This window comes from Plasmodium knowlesi (genome assembly GCF_000006355.2).
Source record: "Plasmodium knowlesi strain H genome assembly, chromosome: 6".
NCBI lineage: Eukaryota > Apicomplexa > Aconoidasida > Haemosporida > Plasmodiidae > Plasmodium > Plasmodium knowlesi.
This window is the reverse complement of record NC_011907.2, coordinates 331020-347200: the sequence shown is the minus strand read 5'-3', so window position 1 is coordinate 347200 and position 16181 is coordinate 331020. Positions and strand designations below refer to the sequence as shown.

Here is a 16181-nt window from a genome sequence, read left to right as displayed (position 1 = left end):
TGTTTGTGAGGGTCGGACAGGGGGGGGGGGGGGGAGATCGACAAGGGTGTAGGTGTTTGTGATGGTCAAAGGGGGGGAGAGATGGACAAGGGTGTAGGTCTTGGTGAGGGTCAGGGGGGGGAGTGGGCCTAGCAGGAGTGGGCCTAGCAGGAGTGGGACAAGGGTGGATGGCCAAGGGTGGAGTTGGGCCAAGGGGGAGATGGGCCAAGGGGGAGATGGGCCAAGGGTGGATGGCCAAGGGTGGATGGCCAAGGGTGGATGGCCAAGGGTGGATGGCCAAGGGTGGATGGCCAAGGGTGGATGGCCAAGGGTGGATGGCCAAGGGTGTAGGTCTTGGTGATGGTCAGGGGGGGAGATGGGCCAAGGGAGATCGACAAGGGTGTGGGCGCAGGGTGTAGGTGTTGGTGAGGGTCAAAGTCGGGGAGATGGACAAGGGTGTAGGTCTTGGTGAGGGTCAAAGGGGGGGAGATGGCCAAGGGTGGAGTTGGGCCAAGGGGGAGATGGGCCAAGGGTGGATGGCCAAGGGTGGATGGCCAAGGGTGGATGGCCAAGGGTGGATGGCCAAGGGTGGATGGCCAAGGGTGGATGGCCAAGGGTGTAGGTCTTGGTGAGGGTTAAAGGGGGGGGAGATCGACAAGGGTGTAGGTGTTTGTGATGGTCACCTGGGGGGAGATGGGGCAAGGGTGTGGGGTCAAGGGAATGCGGCCAGGGGAATGGGGCCAAGGGGGGAGATGGGCCAAGGGAAGATGGGTCAAGGGGGGGAGATGGACAAGGGTGGATGGTCAAGGGGGGATGGGCCAAGGGAGATGGCCAAGGGAGATGGCCAAGGGGAGATGGGTCAAGGGGAGATGGCCAAGGGGGAGATGGCCAAGGGGGAGATGGGCCAATGTTGGTAGGAGGTAAGGGGGAGATGGGCCAATGTTGGTAGGAGGTAAGGGGCCTTATTAGAAATAGATTCAGGTACTATATTAAGGGGAATGTTTTTCACATGTATAAAATTTTTTTTTTTGGATGTTGGATGGAAAAGGAAAAAAGTGTATATATATATTTTTTCTAGTTTTTCAGAAGTAGCATAGTAAGGAAAATTTTCTCATATTTTCTTTTTTTGTTAAGAATGGAAGGAAGAATAGTATCTTGTGGGGGTAGAAAGAAGTAATTTCTTCTTTTTTTTTCTCTCTCTTAAGGGAAGGGAAGGAATAAAGAAATAATCTCTTCTTTTTTATTTTCTTAAGGGCGCGAAGGAAAAATAGGCAAAATAATCTTCATGAAGGAAGAAGAAAGAAGTAATATCTTCTTTTTTTTCTCTCTCTTAAGGGAAGGGGAGGAAAAATAGGCAAAATAATCCTCATAGAGGTAAAAGAAAGGAGTAATCTCTTTCTTTTTTTCTCTTAAGAGAAGGAAGGGGAAGAAATAATCCTTCTTTTTTTTCTTAAGGGAGTGAGGGAGAAAGAAGTGATCCTTCTTTTTTCTTTAAGGGAAGCAAGGAAGGAAGTAATGTCTTCTTTTTTTTTCTTAAAGGAGTAAAGGAAAAGAAGAAAATATTCTTCTTAAGGGAAGGAAGCAAAGGAGTAATCATTCTTTTTTTCTTAAAAGGAGGAGAAAAAATTATCTCTTCTTTTTTTTTCTCTCTTAAGGGGAGGAGAAGGGCAAAATAATCCTCCTTGGAGGAAGAAAAATAAAAGAAGTGGGGCAAAATAATCTCTTCTTAGAGGTGAAGGTAAGGAGTAGTAAGGGCAAAGTAATCTCTTCTTGAAGGTAGGGAGTAGTAGGGCAATATAATCTCTTCTTAGAGAGGAAGGTAAGGAGTAGTAAGGAAAAATAATCTCTTCTTAAAGGAAGGGAGTAGTGAAGCAAAATAATCTCCTCCTGGAGAACGGTAAAGAGTAGTAAGTTAAAATAATCTTTTCTTAGAGGAAGGTAAGGGAAAAAGAAGGGGACAAAATAAATCTCCTCTTAGAGAAGGGTAAGGAGTAGTGGGTCAAAGTAATCTCCTCTTAGAGGCAGGTAAGGAGAAAGGAAGGGACAAAATAATCTCTTCTTAGAGAACGGTAAAGAGTAGTAAGGGCAAAATAATCTCCTCTTAGAGGGGGAAGGATAAGGAGTAGTGAGGGACAAAATAATCTCCTCTTAGAGAACAGTAAGGAGTAGTGAGGGACAAAATAATCTCTTCTCAAAGGAAGAAAGAAGTAATCTCCTCTTAAGGAAAAGGAGGGGGGTAAAATAACATCTTCTGAAAGGAAGGTAAAGAGTAGTAGAGCAAAATAATCACTTCTTAGAGGAAGGAAGGTAAAGAGTAGTAAGGCAAAATAATCTCTTCTTAGAGGGGAAGGTAAGTTGTAGTGAGGCAATATAATCTCTTCTTAGAGGGGAAGGTAAGTTGTAGTGAGGCAAAATAATCACTTCTTAGAGGAAGGAAGGTAAAGAGTAGTAAGGCAAAATAATCTCTTCTTAGAGGGGAAGGTAAGTTGTAGTGAGGCAAAATAATCTCTTCTTAGAGGGGAAGGTAAGTTGTAGTGAGGCAAAATAATCTCTTCTTAGAGGGGAAGGTAAGTTGTAGTGAGGCAAAATAATCACTTCTTAGAGGAAGGAAGGTAAAGAGTAGTAAGGCAAAATAATCTGTTCTTAAGGGAAGGAAGGAAGGCAAAATAATCCCTTCTTAGAGGAAGGAAAGGGACAAAATAATCTCTTCTTAGAGGAAGGTAAGAAGGCAGCAGAAAAGAAGGCGTGCCGAAGCAAGAAGGGAGCAAAGAAAAGAAAGAAAGAAAGGAACAAATGATTCAAGAAAAAAAAAAATTTTTTTTCTATATATATTTTTTTTTTTCCAATAATAGTCATAACAGTCATGTTCATTTTTCATTTATTTTGTCCAGTTCATTTCATTTCATTTTTCTACCAGTTCATTTTTCCGTGTTCATTTTTCATTTTTCGTTCTTAATTATATATAATATATATGTACAAATTGTACAGAGAAGGAGTAACTGGAACAGAACAAATAAAGAACAAACAGACAAAACAAAATAAACAATCATGGCAGACCCGGGTACAACGGGCACTGGTACCGGTGGTGGTACAACGCCATTGTGGCAAGAATGGATGAAGCAGGCGTTGACAAATGGAAAATTGAAGAAGGATGGGAACATTACAGTAAGTGTTTATGTGGTGATAACGACATCATATATGTATGTATATGTATATATGGAGATATGTATATGTGCACTTCTTCCTTCTTACCTTATTTTGTAGGAGGTACTTCGGGCGCGTCTGGATGCCCTATTCGTGAAATTGAAGGAGGAGTTGAATACTGGGGAAGCCCGTGAAACAAAGGGACTATGTGCGGACATGGATCAATTAGTGAAGAGGCGGATGGGGAATGAAGACGCAAGTTTAAAAGTACTCTGTAAGGGCATGGTGGGTGTCCGATATTTCGTGAGTGGGCTGAAGACGCAAAATAAGAAGGTCCAAGTTGAACAGAATATTGAAGACGCAGATTGGTATCCACGTTGTTTAGTAGGTATGGTGGCGTTATCCGAAATTTATGGAGATCATTGCGATTTGGGGAGAGTTATAAATCTCTTTCAAACGCAAATGGATGCCGAATTAAAAGGGCACCTGAATAAGGGTTCTAGTTCTGCACATTCGTCCTATTTTGACAAATGTAAAAACATCACTCCTGAAGATATAACGCTCGGTAAATCCATTCTTGGGAGTGAAATTAAAACGTGGGTTCAAGAAGATAAGGGCAGGGCGAAGGCATATGAAACAGAGAAGAAGGAATACGATAGACTGAAGACTAAGGCACCGGCAGCGCCAGGGTTAATTGCCCCTAAGAATTCGTCTGCCCTCCGGGTAGGAGGAGTAATGCATGATGCGGATAGTTTATGTAAAAGTTCGGCGGGCAGTGAGCGAACATCAGATGAAAGGAAACAGCAGTTACAGAAGAATACCGGGAGCATGGCAAAGTTCTTCGGAATGAATGTGGGCACCACTCAAGGTAGTAGTGGTAATGCATCAAATCCATTCGACGCTTTAGTAGATGAAAACTTAAAATTAGAACAAAATACTTTAGAAAATGTACTGAAGACCGCATTTGACGCCAGTACTGGTGAAGTTAACACTAACAAAATAAACGACGTGGTAAAGAACATAACGAATGCATCTCACCAAGTACAAGGTAAGACCAAAGAAAATTCATACCTCATACCTTAGACATTGCACCTTGTACATCGTCCACCACATGGCACCTTGTACATCATCCACCACATCGATAACAACACATCATCCACATTGCATCATCATCGACTACATACATACACCACCATAGACATGCACATACACTATAATTCCATCATTCCATACCTTTCTTTTTACATCTTTGCAGCTGAAAATTGCATCCATCAGAAAAAGGATAACGGAAAGGACCCGAAACCTCTCTGTGATCGCTTAAGATGTATGAAATATTTATGGACACAGACGGATCCTCCATCAGGACAAGCAGGAGGAACGACAACTACGGTAAGGAGGGAGGCGGAAAGAGAAGACGACAGGAATGTACATACATACGTATGTATGTACATATGTACATGTATACGCGTATATATACACATACTTATATGTATATACACATAAACATACATACATTTATATATGTATAGATGTATATGTATATATATGTACATTCATACATATATATGTATGAATGTACATATATACATATGCGTATATATATACGTATGTACGAATGTACATATACATATATATGTATGAATGTACATATATACATATGCGTATATATATACGTATGTACGAATGTACATATACATGTATATGTATACGTGTATATATACGTATGTATGTATACATATGTATACATATGTATATATGCATATGCATTTATGCATATGCATATATATATATATATATATATATATATATATTACTTCACTTATAGAAAGACTTTTGGGAAGAGAAGGTAAGGGCGCTGTGGAAAGAACTTTCTGATGAAATGGTGCAAGCAAATGGCACAGAAGCAGGAATAGAGGACTGTGAAGAAGTGTCAAATGGAAATAATGGCAGCGGCAAGAGGGATGCAACTCATTCTGAAAAGACGGCATGCAATTATTTGTATGCAGGCTTCAACAAACTGTACGAAGGTCCGACACCGGAGGCGGCGACGACGTCGGCGCGGACGACGTCGTCGTCGCCGACAGGCGACGTCTTAAAGGACAACCCATCGTTTAGACAAACGATGGGTTGTTTTTTACTTCATTCCTATGCAAAATATATGAAAGACAAAGCAATTTGTAATATTGATAAAGGGATAGAGAAGGCATTCAAACTGGGAGATGAACTCAGTGATGGTACTGCTAATGCTAATTGCAATACTTCCAGTGGCAAGGGACCTTGTGTCCCTTGCCAATGGGATAAAAACAACAAATTGGACAGTTGCCTTCAGAATATTAGAATAATTGGCACAACTGGCTCTGAGGAGACTGCAAAGAAGAAAGTGGAGGACATCTTCAAGGAAGGCAACAAGGACAAAAACATTCCGCCAATGCTATCTAACATAAATACCATGTCCACTTTATGTGACCATATGGAATGTATAGCATCCCATTTAAATTCCCCAAGTGCACAATCAACTGCGGTAAGGGAGAAAACTGTACATATATACGTATATGTATATATGTATATACTTATATATGCATATGTATATATATATATACATATGTATGTGTACATGTATGTATACGTATACATATGTATACATGTATATGTATATACATACATATATGTATGTATATATATATTTATTTATTCCACTTTGCAGAGCACATTTTGGGATGCGACTGGCGAGGTCCATAGGTTGTGGCAAGTATTGTCAACAGCAATGATCACAGAGGGCGAAACGGAGCAGGATGATTGTGGTCAAATGGAAGATAGCACTGGCACTGCCAGACTTCCTACCACCCCTGAAAAGAAGGCATGCAATTATTTGCATGCCGGCTTCACCAAATTAAAGAAACTTTCCTCGTCCATAAAGAATGACGGCACTAACTACCCAACTCTGCATAGAGATCCATCGTTTGCACAAACAGTGGGTTGTTTTTTACTTCATTCGTATGCAAAACAAATGGAAGACAAAGCGAATTGTTTAGTGGAATCAGGAATTAAAAAAGCTTTCGAGACTGCTGGTAAAGATTTAAAGGGGGGACAATGCAAATGGGATGATGAGGAATATGACGACTGCCAAATTACCACAATTGCCACAAGTGGCACAACCAAAACGAAAGTAAAGGAGAAGTTAAATGCAGTACAATCCCAAATTACTAACACCTTAACTCCCACCATGAAAGACATGAACGAAACAAAGTCTTTATGTGAAAAACTCCAATGTGCCGCAGGGAAGTGGTTCAATGAGCACAGTAAGCATAACAGTGGTACTCCTACTCCTACGAAGACTTGGGTAAGTATTACTACAGCCAACACAACACTTAGGGTGTAGAATATATTGAAAAAAAAAAAAAAAAAAAAAAAAAAAATTCAGATTCCGGGTTTAGGACAAAGGTGCCAAGGTGTTAGAACTTAGATTCCGCATTTAGGACAAATGTGTCTGGGTGTTAGGACTTAGATTCCGGATTTAGGACAAATGTGTCAGGGTGTAAGAACTTAGATTCCGCGTTTAGGAGGAAGGGGTCAGGGTGTTAAAACTTAGATTCCGGGTTTAGGACAAGGGTGTAAGGGTGTTAGATGTCAGACTCCGGGTTCAGACGGAAAGTGTCAGGGTGTTAGAACTTAGATTCCTGGTTTAGGACAAAGATGTCAGGGTGTTATAACTTAGATTCCGGGTTTAGGAGGAAGTTGTCAGGGTGTTAGGACTTAGAATCCCGGTTTAGGAGGGAGGTGTCAGGGTGTTAGAACTTAGATTCCGGGTTTAGGACAGACGTGTCAGGGTGTAAGAACTTACATTCCGGGTTTAGGTGGAAGGTGTCAGGGTGTTAGAACTTCGATTCCGGTTTTAGGACAAAGGTGTCAGGGTGTTAGGACTTAGATTCCGGGTATAGGACAGACGTGTCAGGGTGTTAGAACTTAGATTCCTGGTTTAGGAAGAAGATTTCAGGGTATAGGAATGAGTTTTCGGGGTGTTAGAACTTAGATTCCGGATTTAGGGGGAAGGTTGTAAGGGTGTTAGAACTTAGATTCCGGGTTTAGGAGGAAGGTGTCAGGGTGTAAGAACTTAGATTCCGGGTTTCGGAGGGAGGTGTCAGGGTCTTAGAAGTCAGATTCCGGGTTTAGGACGAAGGTGTCAGGGTGTTAGAACTCAGATTCCGGTTTTAGGAAAAAGGTGTCAGGGTGTAAGAACTTAGATTCCGAGTTTAGGAGGAAGGTGTCAGGGTGTTAGGACTTAGATTCGGGGTTTATGAGGAAGGTTGCAGGGGTGTCAGAAATCAGATTCCGGTTTTAGGAGAAAGGTGTCAGGGTGTTAGAACTCAGATTCCGGTTTTAGGAAAAAGGTGTCAGGGTGTAAGAACTTAGATTCCGGGTTTAGGAGGAAGGTGTCAAGGTGTATGAACTTAGATTCCGGCTTTAGGACAAAGATGTTAGGGTGTTAGAACTTAGATTCCGGATTTAGGACAAAGGTGTCAGGGTGTTAGGACTTAGATTCCGGGTTTAGAAATCAAGGTTGTAGGAGGATTAGAAGTCAGATTCCGTGTTTAGGGGTAAGGTGTCAGGGTGTAAGAACTTAGATTCCAGGTTTAGGAGGAAGGTTTTAGGGGTGTCAGAAATCAGATTCCAGGTTCAGGACAAAGGTTTCAGGGTGTTAGAACTTAGATTCCGGGTATAGGACTAAGGTTGTAGGGGTGTTAGAACTTAGATTCCGCCTTTAGGACGAAGGTGTCAGGGTGTTAGAATTCGGATTCCTGGTTTACGAAGAAGGTGTCAGGGTGTTAGAACTTAGATTCCTGGTTTAAGAGGAAGGTGTCAGGGTGTAAGAACTTAGATTCCGAGTTTAGGAAGAACGTTATAGGGGTATAGGAAGAGGATTCCGGGTTTAAGGGGGGAGGTGTCCGCGCGTAATAACTTAGATTCCGGGTTTAGGAGGTATGTGTCAGGGTGTTAGGATTTAGATTCCGGGTTCAGGAAAAAGGTGTCAGGGTGTTAGAACTTAGATTCCGGGTTTAGGACAAAGGTGTCAGGGTGTTAGGATTTAGATTCCGGGTTCAGGAGGAAGGTGTCAGGGTGTTAGAAGTCAGATTCCGGCTTTAGGGGAAAGGTGTCAGGGTGTTAGGACTTTGATTCCGGGTTTAGGAGGAAGGTGTCAGGGTGTTAGTAGTCAGATTCCGGGTTTAGGAGTAAGGTGTCAGGGTGTAAGAACTTAGATTCCGGGTTTAGGAGGAAGGTGTCAGGGTGTTAGGACTTAGATTCCGGGTTTAGGAGAAAGGTGTCAGGGTGTTAGAATTTAGATTCCGGGTTTAGGAGGATGTTATCAGGGTGTTAGAACTTAGATTCCGGGTTTTGGAGGAAGGTGTCAGGGTGTTAGAACTTAGATTCCAGGTTTAGGAGGAAGGTTTTAGGGGTACTAGAACTTAGATTCCGGGTTTAGGAGGAAGGTGTCATGGTGTTAGAACATAGATTCCGGGTTTAGGAAGAAGGTGTTAGGGTGTTAGAACTTAGATTCCGGGTTTACGAGAGAGGTGTCAGGGTGTCAGAAGTCAGATTCCGGGTTTAGGAATAAATGTTGTAGGGGTGTTAGAAGTCAGATTCCGGGTTTAGGATGAAGTTGTCAGGGTGTTAGGTCTTAGATTCCGCGTTTAGGGGGAAGGTGTCAGGGTGTTAGGACTTAGATTCCGGGTTTAGGAATAAGGTGTCAGGGTGTAAGAACTTAGATTCCACGTTTAGGAGGAAGGTGCCGGGGTGTTAGAACTCAGAGTCCGGGTTTAGGAGGAAGGTGTCAGGGTGTTAGAACTTAGATTACGGGTTTAGGAAGGAGGTTGGAGGGGTGCTAGAAGTCAGGTTCCGGGTTTAGGAGGAAGGTATCAGGGTGTTAGAACTTAGATTCCGGGTTTAGGAATGAAGTTTGCGGGGTATTGAATAAGGATTCCCTGTTTAGGACGAAGGTTCCTAGGGTATTAGAATAAGGTTTTAGGGTTGTTGGAATGAAGGTTGTAGGGGTGTTAGAAGTCAGATTCCGGGTTTAGGAGGAAGGTGTCAGGGTGTTAGAACTTAGATTCCGGGTTTAGGAGGAAGGTGTCAGGGTGTTAGAACTTAGATTCTGGGTTTAGGACAATTGTGTCAGGGTGTTAGGACTTAGATTCCGGGTTTAGTAATAAGGTTGTTGGGGTGTTGGAATGATGTTGTTGTGGTGTTGGAATGATGTTGTTGGGATGTTGGAATGATGTTGTTGTGGTGTTGGAATGATGTTGTTTGGGGTGTTGGAATGATGTTGTTGTGGTGTTGGAATGATGTTGTTTGGGGTGTTGGAATGATGTTGTTTGGGGTGTTGGAATGATGTTGTTGGGGTGTTGGAATGATGTTGTAGTGCTGTTAGAATAAGGTTTTAGGGGTGTTGGAATGATGTTGTTGGGGTGTTGGAATGATGTTGTAGGGGTGTTGGAATGATGTTGTAGGGGTGTTTAAATAAGGTTGTAGGGGTGTTTAAATAAGGTTGTAGGGGTGTTTAAAGAAGGTTGTAGGGGTGTTTAAATAAGGTTGTAGGGGTGTTTGAATGAAGGTTGTAGGGGTGTTAGAATAAGGTTGTACGGTATAGGAGTAAGGTTTTAGGGGTTATCTTTAGCTACTTTAGGGGGGAAAGGAAAAACTCCTCGTAGACAGGGACCGGATGGCAGACATGGACCGGATACTACACCAACCGGATACTACACCAACCGGATACTACACCAACCGGATACTACACGAACCGAATACTGCACCAACCGGATACTACACCAATCGGATACTACACCAACCGGATACTACAACAACCGGATACTACAACAACCGGATACTACACCAACCGGATACTACAACAACCAGATACTATATCAACCGGATACTACACAACCTTCGAACTACATATATATAACCTTTTTTTTTTTTTTACAGTGTGAATTTTGGGATGGCGCTGTTAAGAACGGATTGCAGAATATGTTTACAGCAATTCAGACGACTGGAACAACCAACAATACTGCTGTATGTGAACAGTTTGGGGATGAGAATCCGCAAAGTGTTGAAAGAAAAGCTTGTAATCATATCACAGCAGGTTTACAACACATTAAGGAAATTAGTGGTAATGACCAACTGCTCCATCAAGCAGTTGATTGTATTGCTCTTAACATGTACGCTGATCAAATAATTAAAAAATCTGAAGATTCATGTCCCATTGATAAGGACAAAATAGAAGAAATGTTTAAAAAATGGAATAATGATAATTCATGTTCTGGTAGTGGTAATAATAATTGTTTCAAATGCACAAGGCATAAGGACTTTAGTGGTTGCCACCTGAGCGTCTCGGACGCTCTGGTGGAAACAACAAAAAATGCAAGTTGCAATGAGAACGACAAAAAAAATGTCCAAACTCAAATGAACAAATTCCTCAACGAAGACAAAAAATCCCCATCCCAATTCATCTCCCAAGTGAATTCCACCTTATCTACTATCACTGACATTACAAAATCTTCTTTCTGTACTCAACTCCAATGTGCAGCAAAACAATACCAAGCAAAAAGCAAAAATGGAGGAACACCATCTTGGGTAAGGGTGGACAACAACATTATATATACATATACACATATATACATATACATATATGTATATGTATATATGTATATATATATATGTATATATATGTATGTATATGTATATATGTATATATATGTATGTATATGTATATATATGTATATATATATTTTTCACTTTACAGGACGAATTGTGGGAGGAGACTGGCGAAGTGAAACTACTGTGGGCAGAATTGTCCACAGCAATGACGAATACAAATGGGAACAAAGACAACGGAGTTCAATGTGATAAAATGGATGATAATGGCAGTGGCACTGGTGCCACTGGCACTGGCAGAACTGCCACCAAACCGGAAAAAAAGGCATGCCAATATCTTACATTAGGTTTCAACAAACTAAAGGAACTACCAGATTCCACAACGTCTCAAACCATTGACGACAAAATCCTGTCTAAGGACCCATTGTTGAGACAAACAGTGGGTTGTATCCTTCTTAAAGAATATGCAAAGAAAATGGAAAAAGAATCCAAGTGTGTTATCAATTCCGGCTTAAAGAAGGCTTTCGAGACTGCTGGTAAAAGTTTAATTGGGGGACAATGCAAATGGGATGACGACGACTATGGCAAATGCAAAATTAGTACAACTAACACATCTGGCAACACAACTCAAACGGCAGTAAAGGACAAATTAACACAAGTTAAGGACAATATTGAGACCACCGCAAAAGAGATTCTACCGAAAATAAATGAAATGAAGAACTTATGCGAATACATTAGATGCGCCGGACCCAAATGGTTCAAAAACCACAGTAACGTTAATAGTGGTACTACTAAGAACACTTGGGTAAGTATTACTACCAACATCCAACCTACCATCAACACAACACTTAGGGGGGGTAGAAGGAATAAAAAGAAAAAAAAAAATATTCAGATTCCGGGTGTTAGAATAAAGTTTTGGGGGCATAGGAGTCAGATTACGCGTTCATGAAGAAGGTTTCGGGGTATTAGAATAAGGTTGTAGGGGTATTAGAATAAAGGTTGTTGGGGTGTTAGAATAAGGTTGTAGGGGTGTTAGAATAAGGTGGTAAGGGTGTTAGAATAAGGTGGTAAGGGTGTTGCAATAAGGTTGTGGGGGTGTTGCAATAAGGTTGTAGGGGTGTGAGAATAATGTTGTTGGGGTGTTAGAATAAAGGTTTTAAGGGTGTTAGAATAAGGTTGTAGAGTTGTTGGAATAAGGTTTCAGGGTTTAGGAGTAAGGTTCCGGGGTTAGCTTTAGTTATTTTAGGGGGAGAGAGGAAAAGGTCCTCGCAGGCAGTTACCGGATACTACGCAACCGTATACTACACGATCCGGATACTACAGGAACCGGATACTACAGCAATCGGATACTACACCAACCGGATACTACACCAACCGGATACTACACCAACCGGATACTACACCAACCGGATACTACACCAACCGGATACTACACCAACCGGATACTGCATCAACCGGATACTACACCAACCGGATACTATATCAACCGGATACTACACCAACCGGATACTACATCAACCGGATACTATACACCAACCGGATACTACACCTACCGGATACTACACCAACCGGATACTACACAACCTACTAACTACATATATATAACCTTTTCTTTTTCTTTTACAGTGTGACTTTTGGGGGGAGGAAGGCGTCAAACCAACATTGAAAGCGATGTTCGACAACGTCGCTCAGAATGGAATTGACAAATCGAAGCAAACTAATAGTATATGCAATGACTTTGGTGATGAAAATCCACAAAGTGTTGAAAGAAAAGCTTGTAATCATATCACAGCAGGTTTAGACTACATTAACACAATTACAGGTGATACCACCACTCAGAACGGTAATAAGGATGATGACAAGTTCTTTAAACAATCTATGATGTGCGCAGCACTTAACCTATACGCAACTAAAATAAGAGAAGAGTCGAACAAATTTTGTCCCATTGATGAATCTAAAATAAAGGAAATGTTTGCTGCAGGGAATGGAAATAAAGGTTCTTCGTGCTCGATCTCAGGGGGTAGTGTTGGTAATAATAATAATTGTTTTACGTGTGAAAGGAAAGAAGACTTTAAGGATTGCGACCTCCTCGTTGATAAAGAACTCATTGGAACATCACAACCACCAGATCCAAATTGCAATGATAACGAAGAAAATAAAAAAGTCCAAGAGAAAATGAACAAACTCCTCCAAGCTGACCTCAAAATGCAACCAACATTATCCACCATAAATAAAATGGACGACAATTTCTGTACTCAACTCCAATGTGCAGCAAAAAAATGGAATTCGATAAAAAAAAAAAATCTAAACCCCACTTGGGTAAGGGGCGCTAGACAACTACATATATATACATATACATATATATGTATATGTATGTATATGTATATATGTATGTATATATGTATGTATATGTATATATGTATATATATATGTATACACATATGTGTATACATATACATATATATTTTTTTTTTTCTTCCTTCCCTCCTTTTATGATCAGGATGACATCGAAAGTGGCGCCAAGGATGAATTAACTGAACTTATAAAACAAATGACGGTAGGTCAGACTAAATCGGAAATTACCAAATACTGTAACGACAAGGAATGGGATAATTTTGGCCATAAAGAAAAACAAACAAATAAAGCAGCTTGTTTGCTTTTTGCTGCAGGATTAAAGCACATTTATACCCACGGTAATGGCCGTGTTAACGGCCCATCGTTTGGACAAACGATGGGTTGTTTATTTCTTAAAGAGTATGCAAAACAATTGCAAACAATGGCAAACAAGAAGAAAAAAGGAGATAGTTGGGTACATCCCCATTGTAGCATAGAGGATGGTATAAATCACGCTTTTGGTAAGAGTAGTGAAATTATGCAGGACACATCTCCATGCAAAGATACTAATGGTACTAATTCTTGTTTTGTGTGCATACAAAAAAAAGACGATTATAAGAATTGCTCCATTGGCACTGACAAAGTACAGAACAAAGTGGAACCACTACTCCAATCGGAACAATCCCATATGGAAAAAACTTTAGAGAATACAGTCTGTCCCATCCTTCTTACGGATCTCCTTACCCCTTTTCTTCCTTTGGCTCCTGTGTCCATTGGCCTTTCTGCTATGGCTTATTACCTTTGGAAGGTAAGATAAAAAAAAAAGATAAAAAAAAAAAATAAAAAAAAGAAAAAAATTAATGAAAAAAAAAAAAAAATTAAATGGACAAAATTAATGGTTAAAAGGAAAAAAAAAATTTTAATGGACAAAATTAATGTTTAAAAGGAAAAAATTTTTTTTTAATGATTAAAAGGAAAAAAAAATTTTTTTTAATGGTTAAAAGGAAAAAAAAATTTTTTTAATGGTTAAAAGGAAAAAAAAATTTTTAATGGTTAAAAGGAAAAGAAAAATTTTTTTAATGGTTAAAAGGAAAAAAAATAAAATAAAATAAATGTGTAAAAAGAATATTTCACAATCTTCTTAGCAAAAATATCCTCTCATTTTTTTTTTTTTTTTTTTTTTCGTAGTATTTTGGTCCTCTTGGTAAAGGAGGAGCACGTTTCAGAAGATCTCCTGCTGAAATTCCTGGTCCATCAGTACAAGAACAAGTCCTCGATCATGCGGATGAAGGTGCTTCACATGAATATCGATTGGTGAAGGAACGAAAACCTCGTTCTGCTCCAACGAGAACGAAACGTTCTGGTCCCGTGAATCGTCGAACGATTATTGAAATTCATTTTGAAGTGTTGGACGAATGTCAAAAAGGGGACACACAATTGAACCAGAAGGATTTTCTGGAACTTTTGGTTCAAGAATTCATGGGATCCAAATTTATGGAAGAAGAACAGGTTCCTAAGGAAGAGGTTCTTATGGAAGGGGTTCTTATGGAAGGGGTTCCTATGGAAAGTGTTCCAATGGAAGGTGTTCCAAATTTAGGTTCCGGGTTACTGGTTTAGGGTTCACATTTTAGGGTTTATGGTCTCAGGTTCCACAGTTTAGGATTCACGGTTTAGGGTTCAGGGTTTAGGGTTCAGGATTTAGGGTTTAGGGTTTAGGGTTTAGGCTTCAGGGTTCAGGGTTTAGGGTTCACAGTTTAGGATTCACATTTTAGGGTTCACAATTTAGGATTCACAGTTTAGGGTTCACAGTTTAGGGTTCACAGTTTAGGGTTCACAGTTTAGGGTTTATTGTTTAAGATGAAGGATATTGGTTTCACACCTTTTGTCCTCTTTTTCCTTTTTATATTTTCTTAAAAAAAAGAAAAAAGAAGAAGATTCTTTTTTCCACATTTATTTCTTATTTTGTTTGCAAAAAATTTTTCTTTTTTTTGGGGGGGCTGAAAGGACACCCTTTTGTTTATAGAAAAAAAAAAAAAAAAACATTCCTCTTTTTTTTTTAAGAACACACATTCTTTTTTTTTTTTCCTCTTGTGAAAAAACATTCGTCTTTTTTTTAGAATACTTTTTTCTTTAAGAAAATTATTTTTTCTTTTTTCTCACTTGCGCAAAATATTTTTTCTTTCTTTTTTCTTTTTCTGTTTGCGAAAAATATATTTTTTCTTCTTTTTTTTTTTTTTTTGCGGAAAGTAGGAGGGTAAGCGCGCGAATAGATGATGTGTCCTGGCTACGCACACCCCAAAAAAAAAAAAAAAAAAAGAAGAAAAGGACGGTGGATGATGAAATATATTACAGTTGCAAAAGGTCGCAAAATATAAAGGAAAAACACACACTTATCCCGCACAAGGAAAAATTGTGGGTACATACGTGTTGGCACAAACAACTTTATCGAAGTACACATACACTTTACACCAAAAATGTAGACAAAATAACCGGAATATGCGGAAATGGCTGGATTTAGCGTCCCGGGTTAAAGGTAAAGTTGGTTACGGGTTAGGCGGAAGGTTATTTCTGGGTTAAGGGTAAAGTTGGTTACGGGTTAAGGATAAAGGTAGGTTCCGGGTTAAGCATAAGGTAGTTTACGGGTTAAGCGGAAGGTTATTTCTGGGTTAAAGGTAAGGTTGGTTACGAGTTAAGCGGAAGGTTATTTCTGGGTTAAGGGTAAAGTTGGTTACGGGTTAAGGCTAAGGTAGGTGACGGGTTAAAAATAAAGTTGGTTGCGGCTTAAGAGTAAAGGCGGTTCCGGGTTAAAAATAAGGTAGGGTCCCGGTTTAGGGTTTAGGGTTAAAAACAAGGTAGGTTCCCGGTTAAGGATAATAGTGGGTTACAGATTAAGGGTAAAAGTTGGTTCCGGGTTTAGGGTTTCAGGGTTAAGGGTAAGGTAGGTTGCGGGTTAAGGGTAAAAGTGGGTTCCGGGTTAAGGGTAAAAGTGGGTTCCTGGTTAAGGGTAAGGTGGGTTCTGGGTTAAGGGTAAAGGTGGGTTCCGGGTTAAGGATAAAAGTGGGTTCCGGGTTAAAAGT

At 40.2% G+C, this 16181-nt stretch overlaps 1 protein-coding gene across 1 annotated transcript; it reads left to right on the top strand.

The window, feature by feature from the left end:
• Positions 1-3027: 3027 nt before the first annotated feature.
• Positions 3028-14721, top strand: PKNH_0607400 (SICAvar, type I; the record flags this gene model as incomplete). Its single annotated transcript, XM_039114193.1, has 10 exons — positions 3028-3144; positions 3244-4171; positions 4379-4512; positions 4949-5644; positions 5828-6463; positions 10102-10749; positions 10919-11575; positions 12397-13089; positions 13271-13912; positions 14293-14721. 10 exons carry the CDS (start codon positions 3028-3030, stop codon positions 14719-14721), a joined length of 5580 nt encoding a protein of 1859 aa, XP_038969528.1.
• Between the last annotated feature and the right edge of the window lie 1460 nt (positions 14722-16181).